Raw genomic sequence first — 17784 nt, forward strand, 5'->3', positions numbered from 1 at the left:
CTTTTCAGTTTGTAATTCAGTGAGGACACCCCGAGAGACCTTCATGGACTGTCTGGAAGGTGGGGAGTGGGCTCTTTGTCTCGGGTGGGCGGGGGGAAGCCTGGGAGAAAAGGAGAATTACTAAGTGCTCAGGAGCCATGGCTCAAGTGGGCATGTCCAGTGCCTGACGTTGCCTCTTTGTCCGTGGTCAAGGATATCTTTGCATGTGGCTTTGTGTCTGGCCAGACTGTTGGTGGCATGGAGGAATGAGTGGGCCTTTGTCCAGTCCGTGCCAGAGCTCTGTCTTGTCAATTCCTTCTCCAAACCTTTCTGTTTTGTATTTGAGACAGGGACTCCTGTAGCTCAGGGTAGTTTTGAACTTGCTAGGTGCTGGGGATGACCCTGAGCTCCTGATCCGCCTACTTCTGCCTCCCTGGGGCTGGGATTCCAGGCATGTGCACCATGGCTGCTTACATTCTCCACAACTTCCAGTGACTCCCCACTCAGGCTCTTGGCTGGGAAACCTTTGCACATCTGGCCTTGACTTGCTCCTCTAGACCTCGACAAGCTGGTCAGAGTTAGTAAACATGTCACGATGTCTCAGTCCTTGCCTACTTTACTATTTTCTTTTCTTTCTTTGTTTTTTTGTTTTTGTTTTTTTGTTTTTTGAGTCAGGGTTTCTCTGTGTAGCCTTGGCTGTCCTGGACTCGCTTTGTAGACCAAGGCTGGCCTCGAACTCACAGTGATCCACCTGCCTCTGCCTCCTGAGTGCTGGGATTACAGGCATGTGCCACCATGCCCAGCCTATGAGCCGGGGTCTCATGTAGCCTAGGCTGGCTTTGAACTCCTAATCCTCCACCCTCCCACCCAAAACTGAGTGCGGGAACCGTGTGCTTGCACCACCATGCTCAGCGCATAGTTTCACTTCTTTCAATATATATATATATATATATATACATATATATATATATATATATATATTTTTTTTTTTTTTTTAAGATAGTGAATTTGGGGCTGGAGAGTTGGCTCTGTGGTTAAGAGCACTGCCTGCTCTACCAAAGTTCCCGGGTTCAATTCCCAGCATCCACCTGACAGCTCACAACTGTCTGTAACTCCATGATCTGACACCCTCACACCAATGCACATAAATTTAAAAATTAAAAAAAAAAAGATAGTGAATTTGGTTTAAAGACTAGTGTTTTTATTTTCTTTTTTTCTTCTTGGTTTTTTGAGACATGGGTTTTCTGTGTAGTAGCCTTGCCTATTCTGGAACTCTCTTTGTAGACCAAGCTGGCCTGGAACTCACAGAGCTCTACCTACCTCTGCCTCCTGAATGCTGAGATTAAAGGCGTGTGTCACCACATCTGGACTTGTCTTTTTATTTTAATATGTGTGGGTGTTTTCAAGACAGGGTTTCTCTGTGTAGCGTTAGCTGTCCTGGACTCACTTTGTAGATCAGGCTGGCCTTGAACTCACAGTGATCCACCTGCCTCTGCCTCTCGAGTGCTGGGATTAAAGGCATATGCGACCACGTCTGGCTCTTTTTATTTTTATTTTTTAAGATTTATTTGTTTGTTTTATGTATAGGAGTGCTCTGTTTTCATGCATGCCAGAAGAAAGAATAAGATCTCATTACAGATAGTTGTGAGCTACCATATGGTTGCTGGGAATTGAACTCAGGACCTCTGGAAGAGCAGACAGTGCTCTTAACTGCTGAGCCATCTCTCCAACCCCCTTTCTTTTTTTTTGGTTTTTGAAATAGGGTTTCTCTGTGTAGCCCTGGCTGTCTTGGATGCATTTTGTAGACCAGGCTGGCCTCACTCTCAGAGATCCTCCTGCCTCTGCCTCCCGAGTGCTAGGATTTCATTACTTACTCTAATAATATTGTACTAAGCCTTTGGTGTGTGCCAGGCATTGTGCTGGTGCCAGGTGCGGGGGAATCTCTCTTTGTAGTCAGGGTCTAAAAGGAGATACAGTGGCCTTGAACCCTCCATCTGTCACTTCTGTTCCCTGAGGGATAGAGGGCTATAGAGAAGTGCCACCAAACAGGTGCTGGGAATTTTAAAGGCACAAAATAGTTGTGGGAGCTGGGTGTGGTGGCACACGCCTTTAATCCCAGCACTTGTGGGGCAGAGGCAGGCAGATCACTGTGAGTTTGAGGCCAGCCTGGTCTACAAAACAAGTCTAGGACAGTCAAGGCTACACAGAGAAACCCTGTCTTGAGAAACAAACAAACAAACAAAAAAACAAACAAAGGTGAGGGTTTTAGGGAACTCACAATCTCAGGATAACAGAAATCCCACCTATTAAATGGATTCCTGGAAATGCCAGGAGAGAGCAGAAAGGGCAGTTGGCTGTGGGCAGCATCAGAGATGGCTTCCCAGAAGTGCTGTTTACCTGGCCTCGTGGGACCAGCAGGTGAACAAACCTGAGAGAGCCCCAAGCATGGAAACTGTTAAAGGCCCTAAATAACAACGGCCAGGGCTGGATTAGAACTGTGCCTGTCATCTGGTTGTCACGTGGCTATTGTGGAGTGGACAGAACTTCTGCAAAGGAGTGAAAGGCATCCCGGTTATGGATGGTGGACCAGAGACAGCCTGGGGGTGGGGTGGGTGGGCGGACAAAATGTTAATAGGAAATTGGAGAAAGTCCTCAGGGTCTGATGCAGACTTGGGGTGTGTGTCTCTGTAGGTCGCTGTGCTATGGATCGGGGGAAGAACTACCATGGGACTGTGAATGTCACTTATACCGGTATCGAGTGCCAGCTGTGGCGGAGCCCCTACCCACACAAGCCTGAGTGAGTGCCAAGCAGGCCTGTCTCCCAGCAGGCAGGAGGGGAAGCAAAGGCACACTCCAGGAGCCACAGGTCCCCTGAGCACCCTTCTCTTCCAGCATCAACATCACCACCGATCCCGGGGCTAACCTGCAGGAGAACTTCTGCCGAAATCCAGATAACAGCACCAAGGGACCCTGGTGCTACACCACAGACCCCACTGTGCGCAGACAAGAATGCAGTGTCCCTGTCTGTGGTGAGCTGGGGCTAAGAAGTGGTCTGTGGCCAAGGCCCAGGGCTCTTCATAAGGCCTGGCGACCTTAAATAGCCATCACAATGCTGGCCACCTTTAGAGCCAGGGGGAGAAGTTACAAACAGAATGGGCCCTCTGGCCAGGCCACGTGGGAGACCAGGGCGGGCTGTCTGTCTCCTTCTTTGCTTCCTCCCAGCCTTGGCTCCTCATGCTTTTGGCTGTGGCTCGTTTCAAGCAGCTTTTTGTGTCCTGTTAATGTACTTTCTTCCAGGAAGTCCTTCTAGATCACTTCAGTCACGTGCCTTTTCCAAACAGCACAGAGTAAGCACATCAGGCTCTGCCCTGGGAGATTGTTGTATTTAGTTGCCATGATTCCAGGCTCTAGTCACAATGATGCTGCAGAGCAAACACCCATACCTGAGGGGCATGCCACAGCAAGCATTTCTTTCTTACCCCACTGGGGCAGGGCTAGGATGCTCTCAGCCCTACTCACCGTTGTCTGAGTCTGGGGTGGGGAGACAGTGTTCCATTCCTAAATGCTGGGCTGCCTGGATGGTTGTGTTATGAATGACGGGTCTGGCGGAACCTGATTCCTTGAGGAAGTTCTTCCATCCATGACGATGGGAGAGGTGCAGAGCAGTGAGCAGAAGCGATGCTTGAAGTCCTACATGCAGAGTGCTGGGCAGTCCTGCCTGGGCTGCATTGGCAGAACCAGCCACATGACCAAGGCCCAAGTCAGTCAAGAAGTGAGATACAGTCTGCTATAAAACCACAGAGTAAAAGGATGAAGTCAGAGCGATGACTTCATATCACAGGCTGGGGTGTGGGTTAGTGGCAGAGAGTTGGGCGAGGATGCACAAAGCCCTAGGTTCAACACCCTCCTCAGGAAAAAAAAAGTTTGGCAGAGCAGACCTATGATCATAACTATAGCTGCTGGAGATGGTACGAGGACAGACGGAGGAAAAGTTCAAGCCCTTCAAGGCCTAGGTTAGAGACATCAACAGTTACGAGTGTTTGCTTCTCCTGCAGGGGACCAGAGCTCAGTTCCCAGCACCCATGTGGCTCCCAGCTCCAGGAGATCCAACACTCTCTTTTGGCAAACACACACACACACACACACACACACACACACACACACACACACACACACACGACAGAGACAGAGGAATAAAAAACAAAATAAATCTTTGGGGTTTTTTTTTGGGGGGGGTAAGGTTTATTTATTTATTATTATGTTTATTTATTTATTATTATGTATACGGTGCTCTGTCTGCATCTACACCTGCAGGCTAGAAGAGGTGTATCAGGTCACATTATAGATGGTTGTGAACCACCATGTGGTTGCTGGGAATTGAACTCAGGACCTCTGGAAGAGCAATCAGTGCTCTTAACCACTGAACCATCTCTCCAGCCCCTTTAAATCTTTTTTTTTTTTTTTTAAAGTTCGAGGCCCGCCTAGGCAAATTAGTGAGACTCTGTCTCAAAAATAAAAAGGAAAAAGCAGGGCTAAGGGCTGTAAATAATTGCTAGAGAATGCCCCTTCCCTAGCTCCTGGGTCAGTGCCCTGTTCTTTGCAGCTCTGCTCCACCCCAGACAGGCTTAAAGCAAATCACCAATCATCTTAACAAAAACAGCTACCTAGACTGTACCCTCTATCCGGATTTGTGGCCAATGTATTGCAGACTTGCTGAAATTGACCTGTCCACACACATCCCTAGTAGATCCAACAGGCCTTCTGTTGTGTCCAATTAAAACGTGAAACCCAAGCCAGGTGTGGCACACACCTGTGATTACAGCACTCAGGAGGCAGAGGCAGGCCGATTTCTGAGTTCGAGGCCAGCCTGGTCTACAGAGTTAGTTCCAGGATAGCCAAGGCCACACAGAGAAACCCTGTCTCAAAAAACAAAACACACACACACACACACACACACACACACACACACACACACACACACACAAAGTTTTACACAAATTAACTCCAGGCAGTCACTACCAATAGATTGCAGATAGTCTAGGACCCCTGGAGGCTCTGCCTGCTTTCCATATGTGACTTATACACCAAACCCCTGGGCTGTGTGTGTGTTTGTACTTTCTCTTCTCAACTATCTGGGAAGACAGGCAGGTGCGGCCAGGTTGAAGGGAGCTTGCTGAGGCTGGGGGTGTTTAAGCTGCCTGAAGTCACACAGGTGAAATCCACCAGGACTTGGGATTCAAGTCGTCCCTGGGCCGGCGTGCTATCCCAGTTTTCCTTTCTGTATCCCTGCCCACCAGGCAAAGATGGCCGTACCACTGTGGAGATGATTCCTCGCTCTGGAGGTACCAGGGGCACCCAGGCACCTCCACCGGAGCAGTGCATCCCTGAGCGTGGCCGGCTGTACCAGGGGAACTTGGCTGTGACAACACTTGGGTCCCCCTGCCTGGCCTGGGACAGCACGTCCAGGGCCCTGAGCACGTACCAGGACTTCGATCCGGAGGTGAAACTGGTGGAAAACTTCTGCCGCAACCCAGATGGGGATGAGGAGGGCGTGTGGTGCTACGTGGCAGGACAACCTGGCGACTTTGAGTACTGCAGCCTCAGCTACTGTGGTGAGCAGGAGAGGCGGGGAGGGCCAGGGGCCGAGGACAAGTGGGTTCCTTACAGCCTTACAGAAACCTAGCTAGGGGTAGGTCCTATTCTCGTGTCATAGATGAGTAACGGAGGCCCTGAGAGGTTGTTGGCCGGTCACTGAGGTGTGCCTAGGCTCTCAACCTCCGAGTCAAACGCCCTCCAAGGCCCGCGGGGTCTTGAGAAGGTCTCTGGTCTCAGCCACTGCCTGGTCTCTACAGACGAGGCGCTGGGAGAGGAGAGCGAGGAGAGCCCGGAGAGCCCGGAGAGCCCGGCTGGGGAATCCATCAGAGGGCGCACCACCGACGCAGAGTACCACACCTTCTTCGATGAGAAGACCTTCGGTTTGGGGGAAGCAGGTGAGGCACCCGCGTGTCCATGGGGCACGGGGCTGAAAGCCAGGATGGGCCCCTCACCGTCGGCCTTGCTTTGCAGACTGTGGCCTGCGGCCTTTGTTCGAGAAGAAGTCGTTGGAAGACAAAACGGAAAAGAAGCTTCTTGAGTCTTACATAGAGGAGCGCATCGTGGATGGTTGGGACGCTGAGAAGGGTAGCGCCCCCTGGTGCGTCCTGGACTGATCTGCAGGCCCATGGAAGGCCTGTCTCACCCACAGGCACAAGCCACAGATGACACTAGCATCCTCTATTTCTGGAGCAACCTCAGCCTATTGGCTTTACCATGTCTCCCAGATAGAGGGTGGAGCTGAGGCCCAGGCACGCTGCACAGTCAGGACTTGTATCCAATTCTTTCCAAGCCAGAGCTGTGCTAAACTATGTAAAGTGTACACTGGAAGAGCTCTGATGCCCCAGGGCAGCCGTCATCTGTCCCTCATCTGTCTGTCTGTCTGTCTGTCTGTCTGTCTATCTATCTTTGTATCTATCACCTCCATCCTATCCCAGTACTCTTTGTTTTGTTGTTCTTTTCTTTCTTTTTTTGAGACAGTGTTTCTCTGTGTAGCCTTGGCTGCTATGGACTCGTAGTAGACCAGGCTGGCCTTGAACTCACAGCGATCTGCCTGCCTCTGGCTTCTGCCTCCCGGTGTGCTTGGATTACAGGCAGTGCTACTGCAGCCAGCTCTAGCCCACTACTCTCTGAACATAGGCTTTCACCCCCAACTTCCAGGGCTGCTGATCAACCAGGGCCCTCCTCTTCTCCTCCTCTTCTTCTTCCTCTTCCTCCTCCTCCTCTTTTTTTTCTTCTTCTTACTTCTTTTTCTTTTCTTTCTCTCTCTCTTTCTTTTTTTTTTTTTGTTTTTTGGGACAGAGTTTCTCTGTGTAGCCTTGACTGTCCTGTACTTGCTATGTAGACCATGCTGACCTCAAACTCACAGCGATCTGCCTCTGCCTCCCAAGTGCTGAGATTAAAGGCATGCACCACCACTGTCATCCAGGACCCAGTTCTTTGTTGTTGTTTTGTTTTGTTTTGTTTTGAAGACAAGGTCTCTCTGTGTAGCCTTGGCTGTCCTGGACTCGCTTTGTAGACCAGGCTGGCCTCGAACTCACAGAGATCCGTCTGCCTTTGCCTCCCGAGTGCTGGGGTTAAAGGCGTGCGCCACCAGGCCTGGTCATGGCCCAGTTCTTAACACACTCTATTTCCTCTATTAGGCAGGTGATGCTTTTCCGGAAGACTCCCCAAGAGCTGTTGTGTGGGGCCAGCCTTATCAGTGACCGATGGGTTCTCACTGCTGCCCACTGCATTCTGTACCCACCCTGGGACAAGAACTTTACTGAGAATGACCTCCTGGTGCGCATTGGCAAGCATTCCCGAACCAGGTATGAGCTAGTGGCTGATGGTCACTGGCTGGGCTCTGAGTACCCATTAGGGGCTCTGGTGGCTCTGGGGCACATGGGATGTGGCTGTACATTCACAGGGCATGACCTCTTGACATCCCCACTGGAAAAGTCCATTTGGCCATGTCCTGTCCCACCCCAGACACCAGAACAAGGTCCAGATGAGAGTCTCTTTAAATTGTGACTATTTGAACAGTACGAGTGGCTCTGTGCCCAACGGTGTTGGCTAGCCAGTGTGACTCAGAAGCCCTAGGTGGCTGAGGGACTGGGAGCAAGGTGCCAGAGTGTGGCGGTTCAGAGGTCATCCTGCCTCCCAGACTGTGGAGGCAGACTGTGACCTTCCTCTGTGAGCTGAGTGTTCTCCTTGGTGGACGTTAAGCTCTTTTCTCTTTTGGGGTCTGCACAGGTATGAGCGCAACATTGAAAAGATCTCCATGCTGGAAAAGATCTTCATCCACCCCAGATACAACTGGCGGGAGAACCTGGACCGGGACATTGCTCTGCTAAAGCTCAAGAAGCCCGTGACCTTCAGTGACTACATTCACCCTGTGTGCCTGCCGGATAAGCAGACAGCATCCAGGTCAGCACCAGGGCCACAGCTGTGATTTGGCTCTGGACCCTGGGGCCTGGCACATACCTGCTTCCATGGTGTGAATGCAAGAGTCCTTTTCTGTGTCACTTTGTTAAATGTTGGGCTCCTAGGTGCTGTCGGGGATAATTCTCACCAGGTCCCTCTCTTTCCCCATAGCTTGCTCCAGGCTGGGCATAAAGGGCGGGTGACAGGCTGGGGCAACCTCCGGGAGACGTGGACAACCAGCATCAGCGAGATACAGCCCAGCGTCCTGCAGGCGGTGAACCTGCCCATTGTAGAGCGGCCTGTGTGCAAAGCCTCTACCCGGATACGCATTTCCGACAACATGTTCTGTGCTGGTAAGGCTTTGGGTCTTGGGCCATGGAAACAGCTGGGGGCGGAGGGGTGCTTGGCAGGCCTGGGATGTGGTGTGAGCAAGGCACACACCTGGGCACTTACAAGGCAGGTGACTCCAGGCAAATGGCTGAAGCTTTTGGGGGTTAAAGGAAAAGTTTCTGCAAGCTGGGAGTGGTGGCGCATGCCTTTAATACCAGCACTCGGGAGGCAGAGGCAGGTGGATCTCTGCAAGTTCGAGACCAGCTTTGTCTACAAAGCAAGTCCAGGACAGCCAAGACTACACAGAGAAGCCCTGTCTAGTAAGAGGTAGTAAGAGGTCTGAGGTTAGAGAGAGAGAGGGAGAAAGAGAGAGAGAGAGAGAGAGAGAGAGAGAGAGAGAGAGAGAGAGAGAGAGAGAGAGAGCGCACGCGCGTGCACATGTGGCCTGTGGCCATTAATTTCTGGTCCTGGGTAGGGAAAGGGCATTCATTTAGCCACTCGGCACATATTTCTTGAGTGCCTACTCTGTCTTGTTCAAGACAGCATTTGAGGGTACACCACAGGGACCCCAACAGGTTGTCCTGAGGAAGCTGCCTTTCTAGAAGACATGTAGAGCACCAATTCATCCATCCATCCATCCATCCATCCATCCATCCATTCATTCATTCTTCTTTTTGGGTTTTTGAGACAGGGTTTCTCCATTACACAGAGCTCTGACTGTCATGGACTCACTTTGTAGACCAGGCTGGTCTTGAACCCACAGAGATCTGACTGCCCCTGCCTCCCAAGTGCTGAGATTAAAGGTGTGTGCGCCACCGCAACCGGAGAGCAGAGTAAGGGAGGCTGGAAGGGATAGGTCAACCAACTACAGTGGCCAGAGGGGCTGGGGAAGGGCTTTCTCAAGCAGGCGACGGTTAAACAGAGTCTGGAAGGAGGGAGTGAGAGAGTCAGAGACAGAGGGGGAGAGGGCGGCTGTGAGCCTGGTTTTGGGGACAGATGCAGGTGCACGGGTCCTGCGGTGGCTGAGTGCCTGGTAGGTGTGAGGCCTGTGTGGCTGGAGTGCAGTAGCCCAGCCATCCCACAGGGGACGAGGTGAGAGAAGAGAGCCAGGTAGAGTGGAGTTCAGCTGTAACCTCAGCCCTCAGAGTGGAGGCAAGAGGATCATAGCATGCTCAAAGCTCATTTGGGCTCCAGTTAGACCTTGTTTCAAAAAACCAAGCAAACAGCCGGGCAGTGGTTGTGCACGCTTTTAATCTGTGTGAGTTCGAGGCCAGCCTGGTCTACAACACTAGTCTAGGACAGCCAGGGCTACACAGAGAAACCCTGTCTTGAAGAACCAAAAACCAAGCAAGCAAGCAACTAAAAACCCAAGCAAACAGCTGGGCAGTGGTCACATTTTCAGTCCTAGCACTGTGGACAAGCTACACAGAGACAGCCAGAGCTACATAGAGACCTTGTCTCAAATAAAACTCAAGCAAACAAATAAGAATGTATTGGTATGTTTGTTGGGATTGTATTTTGTCCATAAAACATTGATGTTGACTATAATCCCATTCAAAACAAGAACCAAAATGTTCACTTTAGTGTTGTGAGAAGTTTTCCCATCTCCTCAGGTCTACTTTGGTGTTTTCCTTGAATGCTGGGATATAGTCTGTGATCTGTGACACTTTATATTATTTGTGTTTCATCTCATACTCTTTTTGAGTTAAGAAGTAGTTTTCCAGTTGCACACACACACACACACACACACACACACACACACACACACACACACACAAAGGCCAAGAATTTGACTTGTTAAATATTATTTTTCTGTCCTGTAACATTAATTTTTACCTTTATCTTTTATATTTGTGTGTGTGTGTGTGTGTGTGTGTGTGTGTGTGTGTGTGTGTGTGTGTGCAAAAGAGAAAGGGAGGAAAAAAAGAGAAAGGGAGGGGATATGTATGTTTTAGTGTAGCTTAGGCTGACCCACTGTTTAAGATTTTGGATTTAAGGGCCCTTAGTGTTTTCTTTTTTCTTTCTTTTCTTTTCCTTCTTAGTTGTTTGTTTTTTGAGACAGGGTTTCTCTGTGTAGCCTTGGCTGTCCTGGACTCCCTTTGTAGACCAGGCTGGCCTTGAACTCAGTGAACCACCTGCCTGTTTCCTGAATGCTGGGATTAACCGATGGGTCACCTGGCTGGAGTTTGTTTTCATTAACTCATTATTTTATAATTATTGTGTTTTATTTGCCATGCTATTATTTTCCCCCTGTTATCATTGCTTTAAGAAATTTTATGTATTTAGGAGAGTTTGTATTACCTTTGGGCTTAAAGTTTTTCTTTTTCTGGTTTTTCTAGAGATAGGGTTTTTCTGTGTAGCCATGGCTGTCCTGGACTCACTTTGCAGACCAGGCTGGCTTCAAACTCACAGTGATCTGCCTGCCTCTGCCTCCTAAATTTTGAGATTACAGGCACATGCCACTCCCCAATGAAATTATACTTCTTAAAGATGCCAATTCCTTCATTCCTTCCTTTCCTTTTCCTCCACTAAGTAGCTTTTTCCCTCCTTGAGACAGGGTGGCATGTAACCCAGGCAAGCCTGGAGTTCACTATGTGGTTGATAACCTTGAACTTCTGATGTTTCTGGGTCTCCAAACCCTATCTACCCAGTGCTGGGTCACCATGGACCATCATGCACAGTTTATTCAGTTTATGGGGCACTGGGGATCCAAATGGTTTCATACATGCTAGCCAAGCACTCTACCACACTGTTTAGGACAGGCTGGCCTTGGATTTGTAATACTTCCACCTCAGCCTCCTGGTTATAGGTGGGCATAACTACACTCAACCATTTTAACCTTCTTATAACACCTCCCCCACTGTTCTGTTATTTTTGTTTTGAGACAGAATTTCTCTGTGTAACCTTGATTGTCCTGGACTCTTGTAGAGACCAGCGGGCCTCTAACTCACAGACATCCTCTTGCCTCTGCCTCCCAAGCACTGGGACTACAGGTGTGTGCCACCACCACCCGCCTGGTTTGTTAATTTATATTTGGTCATTTGAGGAAGTTTCATGTATCCCAGGCAAGCCTCAAACTCATCATGCAGCTGAGGATAATATTAAATGAATCCTCCTGTCTCTAACATTTTATTTATATTATTAGTAATTTATTTATTTATTGGTTTTTCGAGACAGGGTTTCTGTGTAGCCTTTGCTGTCCTGGACTTACTTTGTGGACTAGGCTGGCCCCGAACTAACAGCCTCTACCTCTGAGTACTGGGATTAAAGTCATGCGCCACCACACCCAGCCTCTCTCCAACTTTTTTTGTTTTTGTTTTTCAAGACAGGGTTTCTCCGTGTAGCCTTGGCTGCCCTAGACTTGCTTTGTAGACCAGGCTGGCCTCGAACTCACAGTGATTCCGCCTGCCTCTGCCTCCTGAGTGCTGGGATTAAAGGCATGAGCCACCAAGCCCAGCTCTCTCTCCAACTTTTTAACTGTTGATTTTTATAAGCCATCAATTTTTTAAAAAATTGCTTTTAACTTTTAGGTTTGTGAGTCAAGCTTTTTTCCATTGCATAGGCTTGTTTGAGGGTATTTCAGATAGTTTTGTCCTAGACTGAGGTAGGTTGTCTTACTAAGGTCTTCTGTTTTCCTATAGTTTCCTTCTATGAGTCTGGTTAGTTTCATGTGTCTGACTCTACTGAGTAGGACTGACTGTACTGAGCCTCCTTGCATCTATTGAAGGATGTGTCCACCTCACCCTGTGTGTATTTTAGATTACATGTGAAATTTAGTAGACTAAATTGAGGTTTGGGTGTTCCTGTAGTCTTGTCTGAAGGTGTGGGTTAGGGTACAGGCTAGGGCTGTGACTTGGCCAGAGTGGAAATGGTGAGAAGTGGCCGGAGCGGAAGCACCTTGTCAGGTAAAGTCAACAAGTCTGCTAACGGATCAGGTACATGAGGTGAGGCAATGAGGTCAAGATGACCAGATGGGGTCCACGTGGGTGTGCCCTAAGGACGTGACTCCTGAACTCTGCTGTTTTTTCCTCAAGGTTTCAAGGTGAATGACACCAATAGAGGAGATGCTTGTGAAGGTGACAGTGGGGGACCTTTTGTCATGAAAGTAAGCTTCTCTAAAGGCCAGGGGCAAGGGAAGGTTGGGGGCCACAAACAGCTGCTTGGACCTCACTATTGGAAACCCCACTTTTCTTCTTCAGAACTTTAATAATAACCGCTGGTATCAAATGGGCATTGTCTCATGGGGTGAAGGCTGTGATCGGGATGGAAAATATGGCTTCTACACACACGTGTTCCGCCTGAAAAAATGGATACAGAAAGTCATTGATCGATTTGGATAGATGGATTGTGTGCGTGTGTGTGTGTGGGGTAACCACAATATGGGATCATTGTAAAATCACAGAAACCAGTCAAAATATGTTTGTGGTTTGTTTCTGTGCTCAATAAAAGTGACTGCGGTAAGCCTCAGTGTGCCCAGTGCTGTTGATGCACAACTCTCTGGACTGGGCTCCAGAAGAGGCAGTGATGCTGCTGGAAGACAGGACTGCCAACATTCCAGTCTCCAGCACAGGCCAGCTGAGATGGGAGGCAGCAGTTGCCTTTGTGAGCATTTAAAATGTTTCATAGTCTAACCTTGATGCATTATTTCATTTAATTCTCACAAAAGATAGCTGTGGCTCCTCATAGGAGGGAGGGAGGTGAAAAAATAGATTTGGAGAAGTAACTTGTCCCAACTTACACATGTAGGATTCGCAGCAGTGGGGCTGAGATGGCTGAGGGGGTAAAGCACTTGCAGTGCAGTCCAGATGGCTTTTGATATATGGATATCCAGAACCTACCATGCAAAAGCTGGACGTGGAGCTGGGTGTGGTGGCACACGCCTGTAATCCCAGCACTTGGGAGGCAGAGACAGGGGATCTTTGTGAGTTCGAGGTCAGCCTGGTTTATAAAGTGAGTCCAGTATGGCCAAGGCTACACAGAGAAACCCTGTCTGGCTCGAAAAACAAAACATACTGAAAGCTGGATGTGAAACCAGGTGTTGGTGGCAGCAGCAACAGCAATCCCAGCACTCAGGAGACAGAGGCAGGTGGATCTCTGAGTTCAAGGCCAGCCTGGTCTTGGACAGCCAAGGCTACACAGAGAAACCTTTTCTTGAAAAAAAAAAAGTTCTCACAGGTATGCCCATATGCTTGAGTTTTAGTTGATTCTAGATAATAATCAAGATTTTAGGTATCACTCACATCCAGCAGCCTTCATCATGTCATCAAAATGGTACACTCATGCTCCCAAGAGGCTCAATGTTTTGTTTTTTTTTTTAAATGTGTTTATTGTTATGTATAGAGCTCTATCTGCATGTACACCTACAGGCCAGAAGAGGGCACCAGATCTCATTATAGATGGTTGTGAGCCACCATGTGGTTGCTGGGAATTGAACTCAGGACCTCTGGAAGAGCTGTCAGTGCTCTTAACCTCTGTCAAGAGGCTCAATGTCTGATGCACCTTTGAGATTACAATATGATGGTAGATGGGCGTAGGATTGTCACATGATCTCTTGAGTTGCTGCTCTGTCTCTAAACTTGTGTTTGAGACAGAGTCTTATTATGTAGCTCTGGATGTCCTGGAACTCTATAGAGACCAGGCCAGTCTTGAATTCACAGAGGTTTGCCTACTTTTACTTCCTCAGGCTCGTTTTAAAGGCATGTGCTATGCCATTATGCCCAGCTTTTGTTTCCAATCTTTGTTTTCTGAGACAAGGTTTCTCTGTGTAGGCTTGGCTGTTCTGGATTCACTTTGTAGACCACGCTGGCCTGAAACTCTTAGAGATCCGCCTGCTTCTGCCTCCTGAGATTTCTCCATGCCAGGCCCTATAAATGTTGATTTTTATTCCTCTGGCTCAATTGTTGTCTGGGAGGCTTACTGCCTCCTCCTGCTAACCTAGAAGTAATCCCGGAAGCTTCTAGCCCCTGTACAATCTAATCTAGGCCTAGAATTAGAATGTTTTCAGCCTCTGAGATTTACTTCTTAAAAATAAGCTTATCCTAAACTAGGCATGGTGGCGCATGCCTTTAATCTCAGGACTCAGGAGGCTGAGGCAGGCAGGTTGCTGTGAGTTCGAGGCCAGCCTGGCCTACAAAGTGAGTCTAGGACAGCGAGGGCTACACAGAGAGACCCTGTCTTGAAAACTCTTTCCTCGAGCTGGGTGGTGGTGGCCCATGCCTTTAATCCTAGCACTTGGGAGGCAGAGGCAGGTGGATCTCTGTGAGTGTAGCCAGCCTGGTCTACAAAGTGAATCCAGGACAGTCAAGGCTACACAGAGAGACCCTGTCTACAAAAACAAAATGAAGAAAACCCTTCCCCCTCCACCCCCTTCCCCCAAAAGCTTATCCTTATCTGTTCTGAGGTCCTGGCTGGCTGGTTTAACTCAACTCAGCTGCTCTAGCTCAAACTCTTCTCCCAGCTGATTTCTTTAATCTGGCTTCTCTCTCTCTGCCCAGAATTGTTCTACTTGGCCTCAAACTAACTCAACAATCTGCTGTAATGCTTTGGCTTCTTCTCATTTTCTGGATTGTTCAGTCTTCACTGTGTTCTCTCTCTCTGCAACCCATCGCTATTTGTCTCTCTTCTCTTTTACATCTGTCCAAGCAGATCATGCAAGTTTATAAGGACTAAACGTTTTTGTGTACTGAGCACAATTCTTGCTGACAACTGGACTGGCATCCAGTTTGGCATGTTTAAAATTCCTTTTCTGGTCACCTTCTCCCTGTTTTGACCCCCCACAAACTGCACATTGTGTTGGGGAGAGGTAGTTTTCCTCAGCTCTCTCCTCACACAGCACTTAACAGATCAGTGTTATTTGTAGGAAAAAGAGGTAGAGGATACTTTTAAGTAAATTTGTAAACTTTGGACAAATTTAAAAACCGCGACTCTTCAAGGTTACTGTTAACTGGTCACTGGTATGAGATGGAACAAGTTCCTATGTATACAGCATTAAAGCACTTATTCCTATGTGAAACATTTACAGGTAAGCGGGCACCACTGCCTCTAACACGTGGCGGTGAGTTTCAGAGGCTATGAAGTGTGTTCAGTGAAGACTGAAGGTCTATGAGTGGGGCATGGGGTCATGCCCTTACCATTTTCAGCTTTGGAGCTTCAACCAATATACATGGTTAAACATGGGAGAGCCAAGGGCAGGACAGGCAGATGGATCTCTGTAAGTCAAAGGACAGCTTGGTCTACATGGTACTGTGTCAGCCAGCCAGGGCTACATCACCAGATCCTGTCTTGACAAACAACAGCCACCACCACCAAAGGTGGAAGGAACCTCTATCTTTACCTCGACCCCAGCTCTTCTCCCTTCTCTGTCTGCTGAGTCTCCTCATATAGCTTAGCCTCCAATTTGCGATCCTCCTGTGTCAGTCTGCCAAGTGCTAGGATTAGGATTTAAGGCATTTGTCATGACTGTATTGGGTTTTTATGTTTGGTACATAGGGGAACAGAGACTTAGAACAGGATTTTCTTGCTTATTCTGTGGCTCTGGTTGACTGAAAACACGGGACAAAAATAAGGCATGCTTTCTGTGACATTACACTTCAGGGGCAGTCTGTAATAAACCTTCCTTTATCTGGACTCAATACCCAGCTTCCCTTAAATATTAGATGACAGAAAACAGTTGCCCAGCACTCCCAGACCTGGAGCATCTTGGGCCTATAGTTAATGTTCACTTTAAGGGCTTTAGGGGGAAGGGACTAAGAATGAATTATAGGGGCTGGTGAGATGGCTCAGAGGTTAAGGGCACTGACTGCTCCTCCAGAGGTCCTGAGTTCAATTCCCAGCAACCACATGATGGCTCACAACCATCTATGCCTTCTGGCCTGCAGGTGTACATATACACTGTATACATAATAAATATCTAAAAAAAATAAAAGCCGGGCATGGTGGCACATGCCTTTAATCCCAGCACTTGGGAGGCAGAGGCAGGTGGATCACTGTGAGTTCGAGACCTGCCTGGTCTACAAAGCGAGTCCAGGACAGCCAAGGCTACACAGAGAGACTCTGTCTCGAAAAACTAAAAACAAAACAAAGTGAGTCCAGAACAGCCTAGACTATACAGAGAAACCCTGTCTCGAAAAACCAAAAAAGAATGATAGCTAGGGTTGGAAGTGGTGCATTCCATTCATACTAGCACTGAAGAGGCAGAAAAGGCGATCTCTAACTGTTACAGGGCAGCCTGGTCTGGTCTACATATTGAGTTGTAGGCCAGTGAGGTCACATAATGAGACCTTGTTTCAAAAACAAATCAAGAGGCAGCTAGTAAAGTCCAGGCTTGGTGACGCACACCTTTAATCCCAGCACTAGGAGACAGTGCTGGTCGACAAAGTGAGTCCAAGACAGTCAAAGCTACACAGAGAAACCCTGTCTCAGAAAACAAAAAACAAAGAACTGGTCAGTGGAAAATGGTGACTGGAACCATTAGAGTGTTCACTTGATGGGGGAGGGAAAATCAAGATTCATTTTCTTTCCATTTTTCATCGCTTGGAATGCCAGCTGAGAAGGTGGACTTAAAGAGGAAGCTCTTTAATCCCAGCACAGGAGGCAGAGGCCTGTTTGAGTTCAAGACCAGCCTGGTTTAGGACAGGCAGCGCAAACACAGAGAAACTGTCTCAAAGAACAAAAAAAGGGGCTAGAGAGATGGCTCAGTGGTTAAGAAAGAGCACTGTCTGCTATTCCAGAGGTCCTGAGCTCGATTCCCAGCAACCACATGGTGGCTCACAACCATCTATAATATGATCTGAATCCTCTTCTGGTGTCAATGAAGACAGTGTACTCATATACATAAATCTTAAAAATAAAACCAAATCAAGAATGCACTACTCAGGATACTCTCGACATCACTGTTGGGGGTTATAAAATTTGAGCACTTACGGTTTTCAGATGAATGATGCCCCACTTTCCAAATCTGTCCTCCTACAGCAGTGAACACCCCTTTTCCTGCTGTGAACGCTTACCACTTCATGCTGCCCATATAAGCAAGATTACGTTCAGGCAGCCTTGGGCTCACTGGAAAATGGTGACTGGAACCAATAGAGTGTTCACTTGATGGGGGGGGGGGAATCAAGATTCAATTTCCATTTTTCATTGCTTGGAATGCCAGCTGAGGAGAAAAAGGTGGACTTGAAGAGGAAGCTCTTTTGAGATGTCCTGGAGTCTCTCCTACAACCCAGAACCTTTTAGTCCTGAACCAGTTTACTAACTATGGAGGAAGATCCAATGACATTTTCACATTTTTGTTCTCACTCAACCCAAGTATGAGGCAATTCATCTGGACCAAGAGACTCAGACATTCAAGCAGGAAAACAGCAAGCTCTCCCAAATCCAAAAGTAAACACAAGCCAAGGCTTGAAAACAATCTCATGTCTTCTGTGCAGTAAAGCAGTAGGACACATAAATGCCCCTCCAAACAACTGGAGAGGACCAAGG

General features: G+C 48.2%; 1 protein-coding gene across 2 annotated transcripts in view; it reads left to right on the forward strand.

The window, feature by feature from the left end:
* The window catches only part of F2 (coagulation factor II, thrombin), a 38325-nt gene extending 25557 nt beyond the window's left edge, over positions 1-12768 (forward strand). For both annotated transcript variants that reach the window (XM_084776687.1, XM_084776688.1), the window contains 11 exons: positions 9-59; positions 2671-2776; positions 2872-3008; positions 5277-5591; positions 5832-5969; positions 6046-6172; positions 7215-7382; positions 7807-7980; positions 8149-8330; positions 12342-12412; positions 12507-12768. In XM_084776687.1, the coding sequence (XP_084632813.1) occupies positions 9-59; positions 2671-2776; positions 2872-3008; positions 5277-5591; positions 5832-5969; positions 6046-6172; positions 7215-7382; positions 7807-7980; positions 8149-8330; positions 12342-12412; positions 12507-12647 (1610 nt within the window). In that variant the 3' untranslated portion in view covers positions 12648-12768. The remainder of the gene's footprint in view (positions 1-8; positions 60-2670; positions 2777-2871; positions 3009-5276; positions 5592-5831; positions 5970-6045; positions 6173-7214; positions 7383-7806; positions 7981-8148; positions 8331-12341; positions 12413-12506) is intronic.
* The last annotated feature ends 5016 nt before the right edge of the window (positions 12769-17784 follow it).

The sequence above is a fragment of the Acomys minous genome, assembly GCF_964271855.1.
Source record: "Acomys minous genome assembly, chromosome: 3".
Taxonomy (NCBI): domain Eukaryota; kingdom Metazoa; phylum Chordata; class Mammalia; order Rodentia; family Muridae; genus Acomys; species Acomys minous.